Source organism: Euleptes europaea, chromosome 11 (genome assembly GCF_029931775.1).
Source record: "Euleptes europaea isolate rEulEur1 chromosome 11, rEulEur1.hap1, whole genome shotgun sequence".
Lineage (NCBI taxonomy): Eukaryota > Metazoa > Chordata > Lepidosauria > Squamata > Sphaerodactylidae > Euleptes > Euleptes europaea.
In genome coordinates, this window is record NC_079322.1 from 50,743,918 (window position 1) to 50,766,938 (window position 23,021).

General features: G+C 42.9%; 1 protein-coding gene across 6 annotated transcripts in view; it reads right to left on the minus strand.

Annotated features, from left to right (window-relative positions):
* Positions 1 to 23,021, minus strand: part of DYNC1I1 (dynein cytoplasmic 1 intermediate chain 1) — a 246,181-nt gene that overhangs the window by 107,800 nt on the left and 115,360 nt on the right. For all 6 annotated transcript variants that reach the window (XM_056857472.1, XM_056857470.1, XM_056857471.1 and 3 more), the window contains one exon: positions 14,731 to 14,820. In XM_056857472.1, coding sequence (XP_056713450.1) covers positions 14,731 to 14,820 — 90 coding nt within the window. The remainder of the gene's footprint in view (positions 1 to 14,730; positions 14,821 to 23,021) is intronic.

Genomic DNA, 23,021 nt, shown 5'->3' on the forward strand with positions numbered 1-23,021 from the left:
AAGTCAAAGCAGTTTTACTAGGACTGAATAGTTTGCTTCCAAAATATTCCAATGTATATTTCTAGAATGTGCCCTCTATACCGAAGGTATTCTATAACTTCTATATTTATCATTCTGAAGAAGAAAATACTTAAGAGCCCAGAATAAAATAAACCTTGTGTTCAGATTTCAGAAAACATTTCTGACTGATGCTTATTGTTAAACCGAACTTGGAAGAGGATCAAAACATATTTAACAGAGATGTAGTCTTAAGTGCTCTTTTAACATCGAGAATGGTTATCAGATACACTTACAACGACGTAAAATGTTTTTATCATTAGAAGCTCTGATTTGGTTTCATGTACTAAATAATTTTAAAAAATTAAGACATAGGAATGATGCCTGTGCGGATGGTGTAAGGGTCCATGATTCCATCAGGGTAGTCAGAGGATGGGCACAATGTCCAGAGCTTTTACCTCCATGTGGGTGTCAACAGGCCTCAGCCAAGAGAGGGTAAGGGGTTAAGTCCATGCGAGACATCCTCCACCAGGGTTGCCAACCTCCAGGTAGTTATAAATAAACAACAAACCCCCTATGCTGCACTAAGTCACACTTTAACAAAAACAACATGTGGCTCACAACTCTTATTATGAAACGATATGAATTTTACTACTATAGTGAACTGAGAATGTGACCAGTATAATTAATACATGCAAAAAACTCACAAGGTGCTGTACAACAAACCCCAACAGAAACAAAAGAAACTCCTTCTGTGTATTGGTATATACAAAAATGAAAGAATCCAGTTCGTAGCTTCAAGAAGCCAATATTACACCAATAGGCAAAAAATCTTTCACGGTATGTTGAAAGTGCATCTGACAACGTCAAAAACGTAAGTTAACGGCGTAACTTAAGTAACGTATCTTTTTGTTACAGCGTGTCAAAAGTACATCTTATAACGCCAATGGCATAAGTTGGTTTTATGCCACTGGATCTTCTGCAGAAAATCTTGCGTTGATCCCTTCTACTTTCAGGTAGGAGTCATTCATAAAGCTATAGGGACATGAATCCTACGTATTTGTCCACGTTTCACCGTAAGGCTTCTTCAGTTTAATGTTCATCCTTTGACCTCTGAGGGTTCGTGAGATAGTAGTAGCTGGATATCTCCCACTGTTACAACTGATCTCCAGCCAATAGAGATCAATTCACCTGGAGAAAATGGTCGCTTTGGCAACGAGACTCTATGGAATTGAAGTCCCCCCCTCTCCAAACCCCACCCTACTCAGGCTCCACTCCAAAAACCTCCCACTGGTGGTGAAGAGGGACCTAGCAACCCTACCCTCCACTCCATCCAGTGATCCCTCCTAGTTCTGGGCTGCTGGAGAGATTTGTAGCTGGTCCTTCAAAGCCTCTATCATTGGCCCTTATAAGTAGGATTGACAGCGCCATGCCATGTTAGGAAATACCTGGAGATTTGGGGGGTGGAGCCTGAGGAGGGCAGGGTTTGGGGAGGGTCTTTATAATGCCGTACAGTCTAACTTCCAAAGCGGCCATTCCTCCAGGTGAACTGATCTCTGTCAGTTGTAATAGCGGGAGATCTCCAGCTATGGCCTGGAGGTTGGCAGCCCTACATATGAGGCTAGCCTCCCATCCCCCACTCTCTCTCTCTCGCCTCTCCTAAGCCCCGCAGAAGGTGAAGGGAGGGTGTGGCTTTGCTCCAGACCTGGCAGTCATTGCAGCCAGCCTGGAGTGAGGGCGGTTACTTCTCAGCTGGCCACTTTGGCTGCCCCACCCAGCCAGCATTGCTGCTCATTGGGCCCAGTTACACGGTGCTGGCAGCCAGGCCATACCCAATAGTGCAGGGCCGGCAGCCAGGCCCAGTTGATTGGGTAGTGAGTCTCCCAGTGGTAGGGTTGCCAGATCCCACTTTGCCACCGGTGGCAGGTTTTTGGGGTGGAACCTGAGGAGGGCAGGTTTGGAGAGGTACTTCAATGCCATAGAGTCCAATTGCCAAAGCGGCCATTTTCTCCAGATGAACTGATCTCTATCGGCTGTAGATCAGTTGTAATAGCAGGAGATCTCCAGCTAGTACCTGGCAACCCTACCCACTGGTCACCACAGGTCCTGACTCCAGGAAGTCTTCCTCCCTCGGGGGACATGATAGGAGAGGGGTAAAGGGCTTTTGCAAGGTTGTTTTAGCCTCCAAGAGCTCCCAGGGCTTCACTTTACAGAAAGAGAGGCTCGGCAATGTTGTTGATGCCTAGCAACCTCCAAAATGGCCCCTGACAGCTGGTATTACTATTATTTAGGAGAGTTTTAATCCCCCAATGTTTTTATTTAGATTTCAGATTTTTCTGTAAATCTTGGACTTCCTTCAGAGTAGCAGAGAAATTACCCCATCTATTTCTAGCTCCATTTTGTGGAACTTTTGATCATATCTATGGTGGCATTTAGAATTAGATATAATGAAAATTTACCCATGAAATTAAATTATTAATCTCGTTCTTCCCTCTCTGGTACCATTTCTAAATATTTTATCTGGTGTGCAGCAGTTTATGAGCCAATAAAATAAAACCATTTTCAGCAGCAAGGCTTTACTTATGAAGTTAAAAAGACTAATGCTTTTGTAAGCATTGTTTTTAAAACGGTGGTCCTTTTCTTGTATTTTGAACCAAAGCTATTAAGGTTTGCCAGATTTCAGCTAAGTGGCCACTGCAATACAAAAACTTTTAAAAATGCAACTCAAGGTATAGATTTGATATAGTTTGATATATAATAAATATGTATGGATACATGAGGGAAGGCAACATGAAGATCCCTTTCCTATGACAGGATTTGTACCTTAGCCCCCAGGATAAGACAGCAGACTCTTTGTCTCTCTTGATTTTGATTATAAAAGAGAATCATCTCAATGTTTTAAAGATCAAAGGCCTTGGCTGCTATTGGATTCTGTACTCATACCCTCCACATCCAAGACTTCTGCTGTAGGAGAGAGAAAATGCTAAGTGATAGTCTTCTAGAGAAAGATCACAGGTTGAAGTAAAAATCAGCTGAACTCCTATCATTAGGCTCAGTTGCATGATTATTACTTCATCACAGCAGTCCCGGGACTCTGCATTGGCATTTCTCTGCTGCTGTTCAATACATGATTCAAGATCCCAGGGCTGCCAGAAGGAAGTACTGTACATCCTACGACTAAAAGAGGATATGTGTGTGTGCCAAGTTTCCAGAATGGGTGGGTTTGTTTAAAAAAAAACAAAAAACTGTTCTGGTTGCAGAAGGGATACTGTGGGTGGCCAGCTTCCAAGCTGAGAGTCTATAAGGTCTTGTGATCCACATGGTACTTGATGTAAAGCCATAAAACAAAGACTTTCTTTTCAGCATATGTATTGAATGATCAGTCCACAATTTGGAGAACTCAAAAGAATAAGATGCCAAAATCAGTGTAAAAGTCAACTTGACTGTGTAAAAAAAAAAACAGCTGATGAACTGGCTCTCATTTTCAGATTTTGGCTGTCTAAGGTACAGAAAGTCTTTGGCCCAAGGACACATACTCTGGCCATGTTCATTTTGACAACAAGCATTTGATGCTGTTGTTGTGAACTTTTAGATTCAGGAACATTAACTGATTCCTAACTGATTCAGGAACATTAGAACATACTGTGGTTATATGCTGTTCTCAGAATATCTCAAAAGTATCTGAACATTTTGTCCTCGTTTATTATTGTTAATTATTGTGAATGTTCCCCAACTATTGTGATCATGTGGTTGGGCATAATAAACTCATTTAAGAATTATGTGGTTGGGCTGGCAAGCAACAAAAAAAAAGAATGGGTCCAATCTAATCCGAGACAATCTCATTTAAAATTTATTGATTACATTGCTTAAATCTCTCATTTAAAATTTCCTGTGAATTGACTTTGTGAAGACAGCAACTTGATCAGTTAATCAGCTAATTACAGTGCCATCCTAAGCAGATCATTTCCAGTGGGTATCCGTATTGGTCTGCAGTAGAAGAGCAAGATTCAAGTCCAGTATTTGCCTTAAAGGCCCTGACCTGAGTGGCCCAGGCTATAACAATCTCATCAGATCTTGGAAGTTAAGCAGAGACAGCACTGGTTAGTATTTGGATGGGTAACCACCAAGGAAATCCAGTGTTGTTATGCAGAGGGAGGCAACAGCAAACCACCTCTGAACATCTCTTGCCATGAAAACCTATGGGGTCACCATAAGCTGGCTGCAACTTGATGGCACTTTACACCATTACCAGTACCTTAAAGATCAACAAGATTATCAGAGTATCAGCTTCGTCTGATGAAGGAAACTTTGACTCTTAAATGTTTATAAGCTGGAAATCTTGTCGGTCTTTAAGGTACCGCTGGACTCATATTTTGGTATCCTAAGTACTGTTACGCCCTTCAAAGCCTACTGGCTTCAGTGGACTTAGAAGGATCAAACTCTGCTTAGGATGGCACTGTTGGACTAGCTGAAATGCCTCGTAAAGGCAGTTGAAGTGACCACAGGATTTATTTCACCTTCAGAGGAACTACAGTTTGTAGCTGGTGTGTGTGTGTGGGTAGCATGATATCTATGGGACAGTGTGGTATCATAGTCTGTTGTGTTGTTACACATTTATAAAAATACGCACAGGCTATAACAGAAGCATAACGTACAATGGGTTAAAATCCAAATTCCATTTAAGTTTGGCAAAATAGCCCTTTATTTCATGGGGGCCATTCCTCCAGATGACAAGCAGCCAGAAACCACAATGAACTTTCTGTTACATATAAACACGAAAACATAATTGTTTTCGACAGTGTACCAAAATCCGAGAAAGAAAGCCAAAGGCTTGTTTAATACGTAGCTATAAAAAGAATAACATTGCATGATGCTAAATGGAATTTAAATGGTTTCTGAAGATCCCAGTTTGTGGGATAGTTGGAGTGGCATGCTCATAGTATACTGATGACACTCAACTCTTTAGCTCCTTTTCAGCTGAGTTAGGTGAGACAGTGGACATTTTGAACATGTACTGATTATTTCCCAATAAAGCCTGAAGTGTTTGAGATCAGGGTATTTGGAGCACCAGCTGCTCTCCCATACCAGCTTGCCTACCGCTTCTGCTTCTGAGGTCCTGATCTGTATGCTCTCACATGCAGAAACTGGGTGGGCAAGCACCAGAGACAGGGACTTTTTAGTTGCGGTATCTTGATTCAGGAATTTCTTCCTCACATCAATTTACCTCATTCCAAGCCTGCTGAAATTTACATATCAGGCAAAAACACACCAGCTTCCCAGATCTTTTACTGATTCCCATTCCCTATATTTTATCTGTTTCCTAATTATTCTTATAATAGCCCATCATTATCCCACAAACACTTTGTTTTGGTAGTGTTCCTACTTACTTATTTACTTTATTTATATCCCATCTTTCTCCCCAATTTATATCCTGCCTTTCTCCTCTCCTCACAACAACCCTGTGCAGTAGGTTAGGCTGAGAGTGTGTCGCTAGCCCAAGGCCACGCAGCAAGTTTCCATGGCACGAATGGGAATTTGAACCTGGGTCTCCCAGATACTAGTCCTACACTCTTAGCCACTACACCACAGTGGCTCTCAGTTTAATGCGCTGGTTTAATGCACAGCTTTATGCACTGGTTTTATTTTGGAGGTGTTATTTGTTTTATGATCATGGTGGTATTTTACATATGTTTATATTTAACTGTTGGAGACCACCACACAAGCAGAAACTGACATTTCAGTGCATAAATGCTTTACATTTAAAAAAATTAAAATAACTTTTTCTGAATATAAAAAAGAATACTTTGAGTTGGATCCAAAGAAATGTACTCAGTATTTTCTATGTGCATAGGAGCTTCCTGTTCGTACTCCCACACCGCCTAAAAACCCAGGCCCTGACAATCAAGGGTAGGGCTGCCAGAGTGGACTGGCTGTAGCCAGGGTGGTGGTGGTGCCAGAAATTGGTGGTGTCCTTCCCCTGTGTGCAAATGGTTCCTTCTATCTGTGTACAAGGTACCTTGGATCTTCCATCGAGTGCACAGCCTCGGGAGGGACGCACATGGAGCGGTGAGGGAGGTAGGGGACACCCGCCTAGCCAGCCAGATCAGCCGAATCAACCCTGGCGATCAATGGGGTGACAGATGTCACAGCCAGATCGCTCTCACATCCGGTACCTTGGATCTGGACTAAAGACACAGACAGCGGCAGCCCATTCCTAAAAGGGGGTAGATCCATGGCGGCTGGGAGCGGCCGGGCCTGCCTCCTCCTCCGAGGTTTCCCAGCCGCTGGGGACAGAAAAAAAAGGTATTTTAAATTTTTTAAGGAAAAATAGGGGGAAATGCCCAATTGAAAACAGCGAGGCTGCGCCACCAAAAAATGCTCAAAGGGGCATTCCCAGGGTGAACGTGGTTAGGAAGCTGCCCAAAGGCAGCTCTGCCCCCGGAAACGCCTCGCCCACACTGGCGCGGCTCTTCTCTTCAGGGATTTAGTTCTCGGACTGGCTGTGCTGACAGTGGGGGCCAGCGGAGCTCCTTGCTCCCGGACGCGAGTGTGTTTCTCCCACACCGGCGTATTTGACACTTTATCCTGTGGTAAAGTGGCACCTACGCTGGCACGGGGGTCATGCCAGCTCCTAAGGAGATTCGCCCCCCCCTTCAGGATTGCAGCCATTAAAGGAAACCTTTCAAACAAGGTGCTAGTTCTTAGAAACAGTGTCGAATTTCATAAGGGTTTTTGTTTTGTGGATTACCTAGACATTATGGTGCCCCCACAGATTTCAAACTATCTTCCCTGCCCAGACCTCCTACCTAGAGGAAGGGTTCCTCATACTTCCAGTAAGTACAAGGAGACTTTCTCCCAAGTAACAAGGATCAACACTCATTCAGAACATTCACTACAGTAATATGCTTGGAATGGTAGTGACAACCGTGCTGCTGAAGTTCTTTGGAGCGACAACTGGTAGGATGTTTGAACACTCACCAGTTCAGCTCACATTCTTTTCACCAGTCACAAACAGGGAGCCTATTTTTCATTAAGAATTCAGCGATTCCCAAGCAGTCTGAACCTGTTGAGTTACTGATTATGTATTCAAGCAATACAATACAATACAGCAAAGTTGGCAGTGTTTCATGCATGCATGGTCTACCCAGCCTGATGAGGGTTCTAATTTCCCTCCTCTCTCACACATCTGTTGTCACTGCAAACCACTCAGCAGTCAATCATATAAATAAATAGTGAGCAAATCAATCAGTCAGCCAGTCATTATAAATAAACACTCATTTAAAAAAAAAAAACACCACTCTTATTGCTTGGTGTTTAACTTCATTAAAACTAGGAGATATTTACACACCAGCTGCCAACATAAAAACAAAAAAGGGGGGCTATTTCCTTAAATGCAAACACTCATTTTTATGAGAAGCTAAAAAGGATCTGTATGGGAGGTTTATGATGCTAAAAGGGAAACTGACAGTTAAAATTTATGCAATTTCTGAAGGCTTTTGATGTATATTATATAAATTTGTTGATGGAGAGATTATACTCGACAGTGATTTTATTGGTCTAAAAGATTCTGAGATGGATAGCTATAATGTTAAAAACCCACTATGATTTATTGCCAAAGGAGTTCTGTAAATAAATAGAAAAGCTTTATATATATATATATATATATATATATATATATATATATATATATATATATATATATACACACACACACACACACACACACACACACATATACATATATATATATATAAAGTTTGTGTGTGTGTGTGTATGTGTGTGTATATATATATATACACACACACACGTTTATATTTTTCATCCCTACCACCATAATAATGTGGGCTCCCTGCCCTTCTCTGTCGCATCAGCCTCTTTCCTGACTTCAGCCAGCCTCAGAAAGGGTGGAAAGTGCTTGGGTCTGTCTCCCTCGCTGTCTTTCCATATCTCCTGGGTCCTCAGCCATGTCCCGGCTATTTGGCTTCTCCTCAGCTGGACCACAAGGCCTCCCTTTATACCCCTATCCCAATCATGGCTCCTCCCTGTTAATGCTGGCCCCAGCCAATCCCCAAAGCCGGCAATCTATTTCCCGACTCTTCCATACTAGCCCCTTTGCTCCTGGGTTTGACCCATCCCACCATTCTAGACTCCATTCGTGTTCCACCCTGTTCCCCTGAGTCCTCTGCCTGGGAGAGGTCTACCTTGCCCCGCAGCGCCTCTCCCTGCTCTTCACCACCAACCAACAATGTCATCAACTAGCGGCTCTCTGCCATGGCCATCAGCTGTTGTTACACACAGTCACAGCTTTTCAGATTGGAGCCCAGATCCCTGCCCAGGCTTTTGACCCTCTCTTAGGGTTGCCAACTTCCAGGTACTAGCTGGAGATCTCCTGCTATTACAACTGATCTCCAGCCGATAGAGATCAGGTCACCTGGAGAAAATGGCTGCTTTGGTGATTGGACTCTATGGCATTGAAGTCCCTCCCCTCCCCAAACCCTGCCCTCCTCAGCCTCCACCTGAAAAACCTCCTGCTGGTGGCGAAGAGGGACCTGGCAACCCTACCCTCTCTACCTCTGAGTCCAGCATTGCCACTTGACCTGGGAGCGCCTGCCACACCAGGCCCCACAGCACTGGCCTGTCTAATCTAGGCACTGGCATCACCAAGCCCAGAACTGTATCCTCCCCTAATGGCAAGGAGGTGGGCGGTGCTGGCTCCTGACTCCACTCCCCCTAGTCCTTGGAAGATAGAGCGGACCTGCTTATCAGAGAAGCTACTAACTATATTTATTTTTCTAGGCAAATTATTTTGCGAAAAGCAATAAGGCTGACAAACTTCTTCCTCACTACTTGGCGAAAAAACCAAAAACAAAGCAGGTATTTTCTTAGATTCTCTTGAAATGCTAAACCAATGAAAAAGAAACATCCATCGCATTTGTGGAATATTATCAACAAACTTTCTTCAACTGAGAACCCTTCCTGTTTAAAGGGTCAAAATTTCTTTCATCGACTAAATGAGGAAGAGAAACAGAGTCGAATGTCCCAATTTTGATACAAGTGACTGAGAACTATTTTAACAATCTTAGGTATAATAAATTTCTACTTACTAACTCAATATTATAAATTTATGGCAGGGGTTTTGTCTCAGCCTTTATTGGTAACCCTTAATAGTTGTTTATAAAATACTTTGATTCCTCATTTGTGGAATGAAGCAAAAATAATGGTTATCCACAAGGCAAAGATCAGATTATTCCAAGCCTAGATTTCATAGACCTGTTTCTCTGTTTAATGTTGATTATAAGATACAAGCAAGACATGCAAAGACTTGCGGGAGGAGGAAATCTCATTTCCCCCTCCTTCACTATTTCCTTTTGTCCTTTCCTGAACATCCCCATAGCCTCTCCCCTTTTCCTGCCTCCTTCTCTCCTTCCCACCCACCAGCCAACGTGTCTTTATCTTTATTACTACACACTAGAGACTGAAAGACACTGTCCTTCAGTGTTACTCCTCTGAAGATGCCTGCCACAGCTGCTGGCGAAACGTCAGGAAAGAAAGTACCAAGACCACGGTCACACAGCCCAGATAACCTACAAGAACCAATGTCTTTATCTCCCCTGCTATCTTCTGTTTTCCATCCTTCCTTAACTGTGGATTCTCTGAGCTTGCTGTTGCTCAGACAGGCAACCCCCACTGATTCTGCAGGAGCTCTTGTCTGACAACGAGTCTCTCTTCTTCACCTCTTAGAATACCAAAGCTGTTATTAATGCAGTTGTATCTAAACAAATGACTCGCTGTGACAAAAGGGCATCTGGAACATATGAAGACATGCCAAGAATATCTTTTTAACAAACAAACCAACCCTGAAATCTTAATTGTCCTTCTCACTTTCCAAAAGCTGAATATAATTTGTGGATTAGGGTTGCCAGGTCCCTCTCTACTACTGGCGGGAGATTTTGGGGGCAGAGCCTGAGGAGGGCGGGGTTTGGGGAGGGGAGGGACTTCAGTGCCATAATGTCCAATTGCCAAAGTAGCCATTTTCTCCAGGTGAGCTGATCTTTATCAGCTGGAGATCAACTGTATTAGCAGGAGATCTCCAGCCACCACCTGGAGTCTGGCGACCCTATTGTGGATTAATCTCCCGCTTGACACTGCAGAGAAAGTTCTCAATCATTTACTAGAGCATTGGTGCTGGGGAACTAGAACTGAGGACTCGCAAGACAGAAATAAGTCTTAAATAGTATTTCATTTCATTTTTCATAATGGTTTTCTGGAAGTTGCATAAATATATAGCATTTTTATTCATTTTTGTTTTAATAATGTAATGTTTGTGGGGCTTGAACAATCCAAGGTTCTTTAAGTCAAAGAAGAGGTCCAGCTCCTTAAGCTATAACCAATTTTAGGCCAGAGCAACTTTTAATAGCTGGGTTATAAAATCTTTGAAAAACAAGATTCATAATGGAAGTGCTGACACAAGCTTTAACTGCTATACAGAAGTGTGAATGGCGCCACTATAATATCTATTAGAGATTTTTTAAAAGTTTGAAAATACTATCTTGCTTTGCATGAAGAAGAAAATAAGGAAGCCAGAGCATTTTATGCCAAGATAAACATGCGTTTAACCCATTACATACTAATTTGCAGGAAAGCCCTTAATTCTGAATAAGCATTGAGGAACCCAGCACCAACAGGAAATGTTAGTCTAAATTCCTGTGTTGCTTCTAACATGTCTTTAATCACTTCCATGAAGCACACGGGATGGTTACAAATTCAGAAAAGGAAAAGATTGTACAAGGAAGTCAAACGTGATTATGCAAGAAAACTAAAAGCAGGAAGAGAAAAACCTTATTTCAAGGACTTATTCTTTTGAACCGATTCACACTTGCTTATGTCCCCTGGAACAAGGAATAAACCTGCGTGGGATCGTACTGACTTGGGAGTCTTTCCAAGCATACCAAATATTAATGGCTTGGCCGTGAGGGGGAGGAAACTCCTACAGGGAACTTGTCTCACAACTTTGGAACTTTCTCCTAATATTCAACCCAAACCTACCCTCCTATAACTTAAGTCTTAAGCCCATTACATCTAGCACTGTCCTGCAGAGCAACAGAGACTATGGGCACTTTCACACATGCCAAATAATGCACTTTCAATCCACTTTCAATGCACTTTGAAGATGGATTTTGCTATGTGAACTGGCAAAATCCATTTGCCAACCATCATTAAACTGTATTGAACGTGGGTTGAAAGTGCATTATTTGGCATGTGTGATAGTGCCCTATATGTGACTGCTATACAGAAGTGTGAAAGCCAATGTGACATGGCCCTTCAGACATTTGTTGACAGTCTTTCTGGTATTAATTGGTTCCTATGGTGCATGACAAAATGCTGGACTTTATAAGAGGGCCACAGCTATGGCCCTGGCTCCAATTAATCTGTGCTTATTTCATTAGAAACAATTAAAATAGTAGTACATACAGAGCGGTTTCATGTATTCAAAGCACTTCACTCACAACATTATGCTGTTACAATATTACAGCAGCCCAATAGGGCCCAAACTATATGTTACAATTTGCCCCATTGCTGGTTCTCTTTTGTACTGGTGGGCTACATGCACAGCCCCCAATAGGCCAAATAACACCACCTGTATTTACTTGTTCAAAAAATGGCATGAAGGGAAGGCTGCAGACACTTCTGCCTGTGGTCCCAATCCACACTGGGGTCCCAAACACTTCCCCTACTTCTGACTATTGGCATCAAAGTCAGATCAGGAGAACCCTGACCCTCCACATATTAATCATTTGGGCCTTTGTCAGGCTAACTCTACTTGTCTCTTTATTGTAGATTTGGGGGTCAGGGTGTAGAGCAGATTGACCTGCCATCTAACGAATTTATGGCAAAAATGTGATTTGAAGTGGAACTTCCCAAATCCCATCTCATTCACATATGCAAACCAGCGCTGTGGAAACACTGCAATTAATGCAGTGTTTGTCTCCTCATAGACACACAACTGAACCAGCATGGCGTGGTGGTTAAGAGTGGTGAACTCTAACCTGGAGAACCGGTTCGATTCTCAACACCTCCACATGAAGCCTGCTGGGTGACCTTAGACCAATCACAGTTCTCTCACAACTCTCTCAGCCCACGCAGAGGCAGGCAATGGCAAACCACCTCCGGATGTCTCTTGCCTTGACAACCCTATGGGGTCGCCATAAGTCAGCCGGGACTTGACGGCACTTTCCACCACCACCATCAGACACACAATATTTTTTCGATGTTACAGTATTGGTTCCAATTCTTTTTTTTTCTTTTTTTCATTTCCCTACAAAGGTATGAACACCCTCACAAAATTCTGTCATGTCAACTTCGGCATTTCCTTCTGAATGTTCAGCATTTCGAGGAAGGCTGCTACTAAAGCCATATGCAGCTACCATTCCCCCAAGACCTGGCTTGGCTGGACAAGAAGGGAAGCCGGTGGCAACACACTGATCTTCTACTAGACTAAACTATAACAAAAAAGTAGATGATGTTAGTTATGGCTCGCCTTCAAATACAACAACAAAAGCATACAAAAGGCTCACTTGCAAGCAAGCGAAAAACTAAAATAAATATATATCTTTTAGCAGCCTATTTAATTTGGCTTTTGAAAGTATTCACACATTATCCGCAATGTTGTTTTCCAGAGATATCAGAATTAAGGTTCCTTTTATGTGGTGGTAGCAGGAAACATGACATAAATCTTAACCCAATGGACAACTAATGCAAAATCCAATAACTTGTCAATTTTTTAAGCCTACTTGCTTAGCCCACTTATAATAAAACAGGCAGGTAGGAAGAAGGTGCTAAATGTGATTTTGGATCGATTTCCACTGTTATCTCCAGTTAAAAGGTAAAGGTCACCTGTGCAAGCACCGGGTCATTCCTGACCCATGGGGTGACGTCACATCCCGACGTTTACTAGGCAGACTTTGTTTACGGGGTGGTTTGCCAGTGCCTTCCCCAGTCATTTGCCCTTTACCCCCAGCAAGCTGGGTACTCATTTTACCGACCACAAAAGGATGGAAGGCTGAGTCAACCTTGAGCCGGCTACCTGAAACAGACTTCTGTTGGGATTGAACTCAGGTTGTGAGCAGAGCTTGGACTGCAGTACTGCAGCTTACCACTCTGCGCCACAGGGCTCCTTATGCCCAGTTACTAGGGCCAAAAGCCAAAATCTGATATCAAAGGATCCTTGACCTCAGACAAGTGAAAATACTTGATACTTGGATGCTGTGGGACATCAGTGAATATCACTATGGCAAGAATGGCAAGAATTTTTGTGATCTGTATAGAAATCCTGGGCCCAAACATTTTCAAATGGCTCAGTAAAATCGACAAAATTAATGCCTGCGTTCTTCATAAATTAATCAATTGAGATACACAATTATTTCACTTTATTTACAAAACTGTTTTAAGCTAAAATCAAACTTGTAAGTTCATGCCGATAATAAATACATTCATGATCCAAAGTATTTTAAACTTTCAGGCTGTAATTCCAAGCAATTACTTGGGAGTAAGTCTCCTTAACTAAATATGCATAGGGTTGCATTATATATCTAAAATTATTCTTCCGTTCAAATCCTAAGCACACATACTGGGAATTCACTGGGACTTGCTTACAAGAAAAATATTTAGGATGTGTGTCTTGTTTTAAACAAAAGGCATGACTCAGTGAACCACAATCAGATTTCTAATTGGAAAGGAACTTTAGCTTCAGTTAGCTGCATCTGAAAAGCCAAGAGGAAGGAAGACCCTCAGGGGTAGCGTAGGCTGCAATTGGAGAATGGAACCCATAGAAGTCATAGAACTCCACTTGGGCAAATGGCAATGCCTTCCGCTCTTGCAGGCAGGCAGTTGGATCCAAAGAATGACAGCATTAGAACCGTAATCTAGAAAGCAAGGTGGTTTCCACCTGACTTTCCACTGAAATATAGCATTGGGATCAGGGGTTCCCATACTACACCAGAACAATTAGGATGGGTCAGCACTAATGTTGTTACAGGAGCAGAATTTCTTCTTCTAATTCCTCCCCCCACCACAACCAAATTCTTTTTGTGGCGAAATTAGTGCACGCCACAGACTCCAGGCCTCTTGGTTCACAGCCAGAGGAGGGAAGCAAGCACCAGCGTCACACTGGTGCATAGAAGTCAGTTCTGGTAAAACTGGAAGTATGTGGATGCTCTAGCATTTTATAAAACCTCTATGGTTAAAACCCATCGAATCTTTGTAAATGCTAGAGCGTCTAAAGACATAGCTTCTGGTAAAAACAATGGTGGTGCACCAGGGCCCAACGTTTAATCCCTTCCCAGTGGGTTGCTGACTGTGGCCTGGCAACCCTAACACATCCTTTTGTAACTTGCAATTGTTTTATGTTACACACCACAGGATTGTGCTCTAGCAGAAAGGATTGTTTGGGAAAACATTGCCTGCCTCTGAGCATCTGCAGAGTTAAATTCTGAAATTTTGCAGAACCTCCTTTCCTGTCCCTTCTCTCTTTGAATTTCTCTTTGATCAAAATGGAGTTAATTAGAAACAGACTCTACATTCTTTAAAAAAAATGAAAAGAAATGGATTGTTGGCTTGCAGGGAGCAACTGGGGAAAGAGGGATTAAGACAATTTCTTTTTTAAAAGCTAGGTAGCACACATTGCATGATAATAATTTGTGAAGCCAAGTCTTGAACTGGACTATATTTACATACCTTCTTTCACATCTCGCTTCTTTTCTTGAGTTTCTATCTCAGAATCGTTTTGTACTTTTGGTTCAACCAATTCTTCATCTTCCTCATCCTCTACAAGAAAGAATAAAGGAAAAAGATAACTATTTTATTTCAGGATATGATTAGATTGTCACTGATACTACTCAGCCACAAATGAAACACTAGGTTAAATTCAGTTACAGCTCATAATATTACATAAAATAAAGAGTAGTTATATGACTCTATATGACTCCCACAGTGATTATTGATTGGATAGTGCTGAGATTCTGGGGTGTATTTATCAGTATTTTGAAGAGCTATTTATATTCAAATGAAGTCTTTGTTAATTTGGGATTATCCTCCAATCTCAGTCCAGGTGTGTGTATGTACAAACATATATGCTGTTACATTATCTTCTATAAAATTAGAGTTTCTTTCTTTCTTTCTTTCTTTCTTTCTTTCTCTCTTTCTCTCTCTCTCTCTTTCTTTCTTTCTTTCTTTCTTTCTTTCTTTCTTTCTTTCTTTCTTTCTTTCTTTCTTTCTTTCTTTCTTTCTTTCTTTCTTTCTTTCTTTCTTTCTCATACTTATATCTTGCCTTATCTCCTTAGACTCAACCCGGCTAACAAGTTACAAAAGGCAGACTACAAGTGAAGTTAAGTAATTAACTGAAGAAAAAGATTGCTTTGGTTAAAATAACACCCTAGTTTGCCAATCAGTTTACCCATCTCCAAATGCTTTCTGCAAATAGAGATTTCTTACGTGCCTTCCTGAATGTGGCCAGCAAAGGCATCCTCTCTTCCCACCTTGGTAATCCAATCCAGAGGCTGCGACCCACCACTGAAAAGGCCCTCAAACTAACCATTACCATATGGACAATCATAGGAGAGAGCACCATAAAGAGGAGGCTGTCTGAAAAACATAGCTAGTGTTCTGGAGTATCCTGGGAGATGCCACTGGATGAGCATCTTTGAAGCCCTTTAAAGGTAATACCATAACCCACCCAATTTGAATCGGGACCACACGTAAATACATAAACTATGCAGCTGATGCAGTATTAGCGTTATATTCTGAGTAGTTGACTCCAGATAGGAGTCTTGCTACTGCATTGTGTACCAATTGAAGCTTCCTAGATGTCTTCAAAGATAGCCCTCTGTAGAGTACATCACAGTAGTACAATGTGGAAGCTGTGGTAGCATGGATCAGTGTGACTACCAAAACTCACAACACAACAAAGCATGAATCCGGATTCACACAATTGTTGAGGCTGGTGTATTTCCCCCACTTCTGCACTTAATGGTTCCCAATCTTCTGCTGTATGAATCATTTGTCACGAGCAAAATCTGCCATTCAACACCAGTTTGTGGTGATTTGTTGTTATCATGGGGGGGAAAACGTCTACTTGTGGCAAACAAGTCAGATGACCATCATCACAAGAAAGAAATAATGACAGGATGAATGAAAAAGCAGTTTCTACAAACCAAGAGAATCATCTGAAGCAGCTGCTAGTCTCCAAATTGCCAAAATACTCAATGGCCACTTTACAGATGACATCAAAAAAGTGGGATAGGAAGTAGGGCTGGCAGTGCTATACCAGCATTAATCCAGTCCAGTTAATTATAACTGTACGTTATCTGGCCCCTGCACACAACGTTCTTGAGAAAACTCCATATTTTTTCCAGTTTTGATAGCAGCAGAAGCATCTCCCCAATATCTTGCACTCTGCTTCAACTGACCCTCCATTGGATTGTTCCTTGTGGCCTTATTAGTGCTATAACAACGTTGCACAAAGTTCTGTTATAAAAGGCATATGGTACAGAGAAGGGGAAGTTGGCAAACAATGACTGTACTACCGAAACTCTGGTCCCATCGGAAGACAACTTTCAGCCCCAGTGGCAGGACTTCATCCTCTGGTCAAACGAACACCACCACCACCCCGCAATACGGTGAATCTGGAGAAGCGCCTTCACTGCTGAAGTGAAACTGACAAGGAGTTTCTTAAAGAACTCCATAGTAGAGATGTGACACAGAGAGGGAGTAGCAGATGGGCAGGTAATGAAGGCAGGTGGGGTTACATACCATGTCCAATCATGTCAAAATTATGCCCTTAAACAATATAAGGCAGTAACACTATATTGGTTTATATCTGAAAGCTTGTGCAACAGTGCTGGACGCTCTAAAAATTACCACAAACCTGTACTTGGGGAAAAAACGGGACAGTGATGGGGAAAACATGGAAATGCAACAGTTTGGATGACACATCCTCTGGATTCTCAGGAATAAATGAATGAAATACTATAAAAAAAAGACTAGTCTGTAAAAGTCCCAAGACACTTGTGCAACCAGCTGTGCATGTCAAAAGCTTTTCCAGCTTGTGTTCATCAAACAACAGTCCACATGGCAAATAATTCTGAAGCTCAGTTAAGTTACAAAGCAGTTTGTGAAATATGACATGGAGGCTTGCTTTTTTAAAAAAGAAAGAAAGATCTATGATCTGCGATCCTATGTACGGCTGCTAGGGGGTAAACACCATTGAACTCAGTGGAATTTACTTCTGAGTAAATAACATGAACTCATGCACATAAATTAGAAGTTCTCTTGAATAGGGTTGTGCTCTTTGTAATTTTTTTCTCTACCCAAGTCCCTGGCAATAGCTTGTATAATAGCAGCAAGTTTCCAAATTCCAACTTTTCAAGATAAAATGAGTCACCTGTTCCTTTCTAACCCCTGCAGCAACTTTCCATCTCAGATGTCTAAGTCTGACTTTCTGTCCCCAGAGGCGCCTTTGAACCAGCAAAGGGGGGGGGGGAAACCACATACATGTTTCAGCCTGGCAGCTACGCTACTTACGGGACACCTGTTATTCAAACACCTCATTTCCAATTCAATTCTCACCAGATTAATTTGTCTGTTGACCTACAAGAAGGGGTTAAATAGAATCCTGACCTCAGGTCAGATGCCACTGGCAAACAAACAAGCATGGCCCAGTTCTGAAACACCATCGCGGCTCAACTTGAGAACCCACCAGACATGAGATGCATTTGGAGCGTAAGAACAGTTCAGCATTAATATGAATTTAATGAGCACTGAAAATTGACACATGTCAGCTACCACTAGCAGATGTTTTACTGCCCTTTCCTGACCTATGCAAATCTCTCTTCTCCCGCTTTTTCCTTCTTCCATCCTACTCACATATTCCTCCTTTCCTGTTATTTGTGTTTTGCTTCGTTTGCCTCAAGCTATAAAGAGCTTGAACATCCAGGTCAACATGCATTTTTATGATGATGAAAGTCCCAGAAATGAAGCCAACCAAATCAAAGCACCTATAGGCACTAAGTTCTGCTTGGAAGGGGAGGAGCAGAGCAGAAGGGCCCAGCTTCAGTCCTTTACACCTTAGCAAGCAGGAATAGGAAAGACATCTGCTTCAGATTCCAGAAGAACCAATGGTCTGAATTGGTACAAGCCAACTTCATACATTTACATACTTCGGGGCCTTTCCGAATTCTGATTCATACATTACTCAGAGCTAGCACTGGAGTGTTGAAAACGCCAGCTCAGTCAAGTTCTTCCACTCCCCTCTTGTAATCTTTAGTTCAATTTACCTCATGTCTTGGAGTCATTATGATGAGTGTTTCCTTACCCCACCAGAATCAGTCAATGCAGTGACCCAAGGATGGGGAAAAGCTCAACTGCAGGATGTGAGGTAAGTTGGACTACATGTTAGGAAGAGGCAGTCAGGAAGTCATATCAGAGTTGTTGTTTTTGATGCCCGCCAGATGTTTTTAAAGCACACTGTGCCACCATCAGATGTTTAATTCTATTAACAGAAATTAAAGCTTGAATCCAAAGACAAACATCAGTATCACCTTTGAATGCTTAGTTTTATGTTAAGTTCCCAAGCACGTTCACTATGAAGACACACAAAGATCAAAGGTATCAACGTTAAAGTTCTGGACCAGAGTCAAACAAACATTCACCTTACCATTCCAAAGTGACATTTAAACCCATCTGAAGGCACAGGTCCTGATCCAGAGCAGGGCTGGCCCAATTTGGGTGCCCAGGCTAGCCTGATCTCAGAATGAATGACTCAGAAGCTAAGCAGGGTCAATCCTGGCAAGTATTTGGATGGGAGACCTCCAAGAAATACCAGGGTCATGATACAGAGGTAAATGGCAACAACTGGTAAATGGTAAACCACCTCTGAATGTCTCTTGCCTTGAAAACCCTACCAGAGGTTGCCATGAGTCAGATGGGACTTGATGGCCAAAAAGACCTCGCTCCCCCCCACACTGTGTGATGGAGAGGTAGACAGTGCGCCCGGCTTCCTCACCCGGTCCCTACCTGCTTCCCACCATGCTGCCGGGAGGTGGGGAGATGCCATCTGCCATCCTCACCCCCACACACACACACACACACCGGATACAGTGAAAAGCTGCTGCCTGCCTTCCTTGTCCTCTGATGGTGGGGCAATCTTGCAAGTAAATTCCTGTAAGGTCCACTGAACTCTGTAGGTGGTTCTTATTGGCTTTTCCACTCAGTCTCTCTGCATTGCCCTCCAGTGTGGCTTTTGCCCACACGGGTCCCCTGGTGTTTATGGCAGTCAAACGTGGCTCCCTCCTTCCCCTCATGTCAGCAGCCCGACAGCATCCAATGTGCTGGATGGTTTTTGCTTTGTTTTCCATGGCAGCAATATTGTGCATTATTCTGATTTTTTTAGAAATGCATACATTTTGCTGTCATCTCTCCCATGTAAGGCTGTCCCATGGGGATTCACTCTCATAAATGACTCATAGTTGTTGGAAATAGTTCTCCTTTTAAAACTTGATTTTGACATTGGCTGTAGAAAGAAAGAAGGTCTTTGGTGGCCAGAACAATGTTTCCATTAAAACAATGCTTCTATTTGAACAGCTCACCAGATGCCCTTGTCAGTGACTGGTCTGCCTCGCATTTCAAAGGGAACGATAGCCAAGGTTCCATCCCTAAAAGTACAAACCCACTTCATTTTTTATACTTCTTAAATCGCCACCAATCTTATGAAGTATGTAACCCAAGTATGAAGTATTCAACCCATTTTCGTACAGTCCCTTATACAAGGGATGATTACCCACATAAACACACCCACTGGTGGGCAATATATATTTCTGCACACATTTCAAGGAATTCACACAATCCTAGCCTTGGAAGCCAGGGTCAGACCAAGCAACAGGCCATCTAATCTGGTCTGTCTGGACTGAAAGAACCCCAAAGAAACTCACACAGCAATCTATTGGCAGGTAACGCATTGGGGGATCACAGCAAATGCCTGAAGTGTGGCCGACAGATGTGAATGGCATGCATAAATGTCAGGAACCTGTTGAGCAATCAGAATGTCCAGGCACACATACACAGATGTTTAAAAGCACAGTCCATCATTCACATTTTTGATTGCTTGGATTCCCTCAGGCACATGGGGGGGGCGATTTTTGCCCATTTCCCCCTCCATACAGGAGACCTCCCCCCTCCAAGCTGTTCCTTGGGTCCCCCAGGAGCAGCATTTCAGGGGAGATGGGCTGCCACTGGAAGGGAGAATAAACGGCCAAAACCCCCCATCTCCTTGTGCCTGTGGAAATCTAGGCAAGACTCAACCCATGATTGCAGGAGGAAACAAAACCAAGATCCTGGGGTACCCAAGGCAATTGCTATGCAAAAACACAGAGTTGCCTTTCAACCCACTCATCATAGCATAACTTCAACTGTTATCTCCAAACACCTGAGATAGTTATCATTTCAGCATCAGACTGTCTCTTCTGAGTGCTATCAGTTATACTTTTGAAGGAAAATAAGAACATCTTCAATCCATGAGGGAACAACCTTCATCGCCAGAATAATGTACATTTCACACATCCCTTCAAAACAGCTTAGTTTCTGTTTCTGGAGGTGTACATTCCAGCAGCTACAGCAATCGTGCCCCCCTCTTTAAAAGTATTTTTCACGGGGACATGTGGTTTCAGTTTTTATGCAGCTAGCATTCATGTTATTCAACTGGTTTGCTAAGTGGCTAAATATTCATCTAAGATTTATGTAAAGCAGACCCCCCTTTCTGCTGATATATGCACTACCAAGTCAATAGCTATGACTCGCGTTGCTCCCTGGAGTGCGAGATTTACACCTCCATGGATTTGCACCTCTGAGGCTAGTTAAGAAATTGTAACTCCCGGGCACAGCTTTATGTACCAAGAGGCACGCTGAATCAGACTGACAGCACCGTGTTTTAATTCTGGGTAATTACAAGTGGCTCACTTACTAAGAACACATCTTTAAATCAATGCCAAATTAGTTTGTAGATCAAGCTCAGTGTCTTACTCTATGGGCTGTGTATAGAGATTGATACAAATGGACCTGGCTGTATGATCGTGTGCCCCAAGAACAGAGACAAGTAAGAAGTAAGAAGGCCTCACCATTAAGAAAACTAGAAAAAGAAAAGTTGATTTTTATATGTTGACTTTCTCTACCACTTAAGGAAGAATCAAACCAGCTTACAATCACCTTCCCTTCCCCTCCCCACAACAGACACCCTGTGAGGTAGGTGGGGCTGAGAGAGTGTGACTAGCCCAAGGTCTAGGGTTGCCAACTGCCAGGTAATAGCAGGAGATCTCCTGATAATTCAACTGATCTCCAGCCGATAGAGATCAGATCACCTGGAGACAAATGGCCGCTTTGGCAATTGAACTCTATGGCATTGAAGTCCCTCCCCTCCCCAAACCCCACCCTCCTCAGGCTCCACCCCCAAAATCTCCCGCCGGTTGAGAAGAGGGATCTGGAAACCCTACCAAGGTCACCCAGATGGCTTCATGCAGAGGAGCGGGGAAACAAATCCAGTTCACCAGATTAGCCTCTGCCGCTCATGTGGAGGAGCGGGGAATCAAACCTAGTTCTCCAGATGCTCCAAACCTCTACTCTTAATCCCTACACCATGCTGACACTCAGAGTGGTGTAGTGGGGGGGGGATGCAAATAAATGCTAATGACAGTGAAGTAGCTAAGAAGACCAAGAAAAAACGACATGGGAATTACACATCATTATGGAATTTCTAGGGTTGCCAACTCCGGGTTGGGAAATTCCTGAAGATTTGGGGGTGAAGCCTGAGGAGGGGAGGGTTGGTGAGGGGAGGGACCTTGGCAGGGTATGATGTCATAGATTCCACCTTTCAAAGCTGCCATTTTCTCCATAGGAGCTGATCTCTGTAGTGTGGAGATCAGTTGTAATTCTGTGAGATCTTGAGGCCCCTCGAGGTTGGCAATCCTTGTAATAATCAGGCAAGACACATGATCGATGGTCATCCTAGGCTTAGCTTGCCTCAGCAACCTGTAACATTGAAATGACGTACAACCTCATTTGATTTCAACCAAACACACACACACACATACTTGCTGTCCCAATGTTAATCATACACATTGAGGAGTGCTATAAGGCAGATGAAGAAAAGGCCTGCTGTGAATACATGGGATTGTTGAAGTGTGGGGTATCATCCTGTGCATTGTCTGCTTATAGCATTCATTCTGTCATTGCTCGTTATAAGACTCGGATTGCTCTCTTTGCTCTTCCCAGAACCAAATCATCACGTTGAAAATGTGGGTGGAGTGGATATTTGCAGAGTTTTGCACATGGGGCAAGTCTTGCAGCCCAGCCTAGCTTCGTTATGTAATTGGTCAATCCATGTTTTATGCATGTGGATGCATTTGGACAACCAGTTGTTTTCATTAATCAACTGGTGGTGAAAAACAGTGGAAACAGGTGCTGCAAAAGGGCTAACCATTGATGCGCTCAACAATTACCTCTCGGAAATGCTGCCATAACCCCCAACTAAGAAGAGTAGGTACTAAAGTTCAGAACAAATTTGAAAGATAAACAATACCTATGCAAAATATAATTTACTTCCTTAAAAGGTAAAGGTCCTTTGTGCAAGCACTGGGTCATTCCTGACCCATGGGGTGATGTCACACCCCGACATTTCCTAGGCAGACTTTGTTTACAGGGTGGTTTGCCAGTGTCATCTTCCCTTTACCCCCCAGCAAGCTGGGTACTCATTTTACCGACCTCGGAAGGATGGAAAGCTGAGTCAACCATGAGCCGGCTACCTGAAAGAGACCTCCGTCGGGTTCGAACTCAGGTCGTGAGCAGAGCTTGGACTGCAGTACTGCAGCTTACCACTCTGCTCCACAGGGCTACTTTACTTCCTTATATAGTTTTAATTACCATGATTCCCTCTCTGAATTGGTTTCCTTGAGACAATACTAAGGAGTTCTTCATGCAGAACA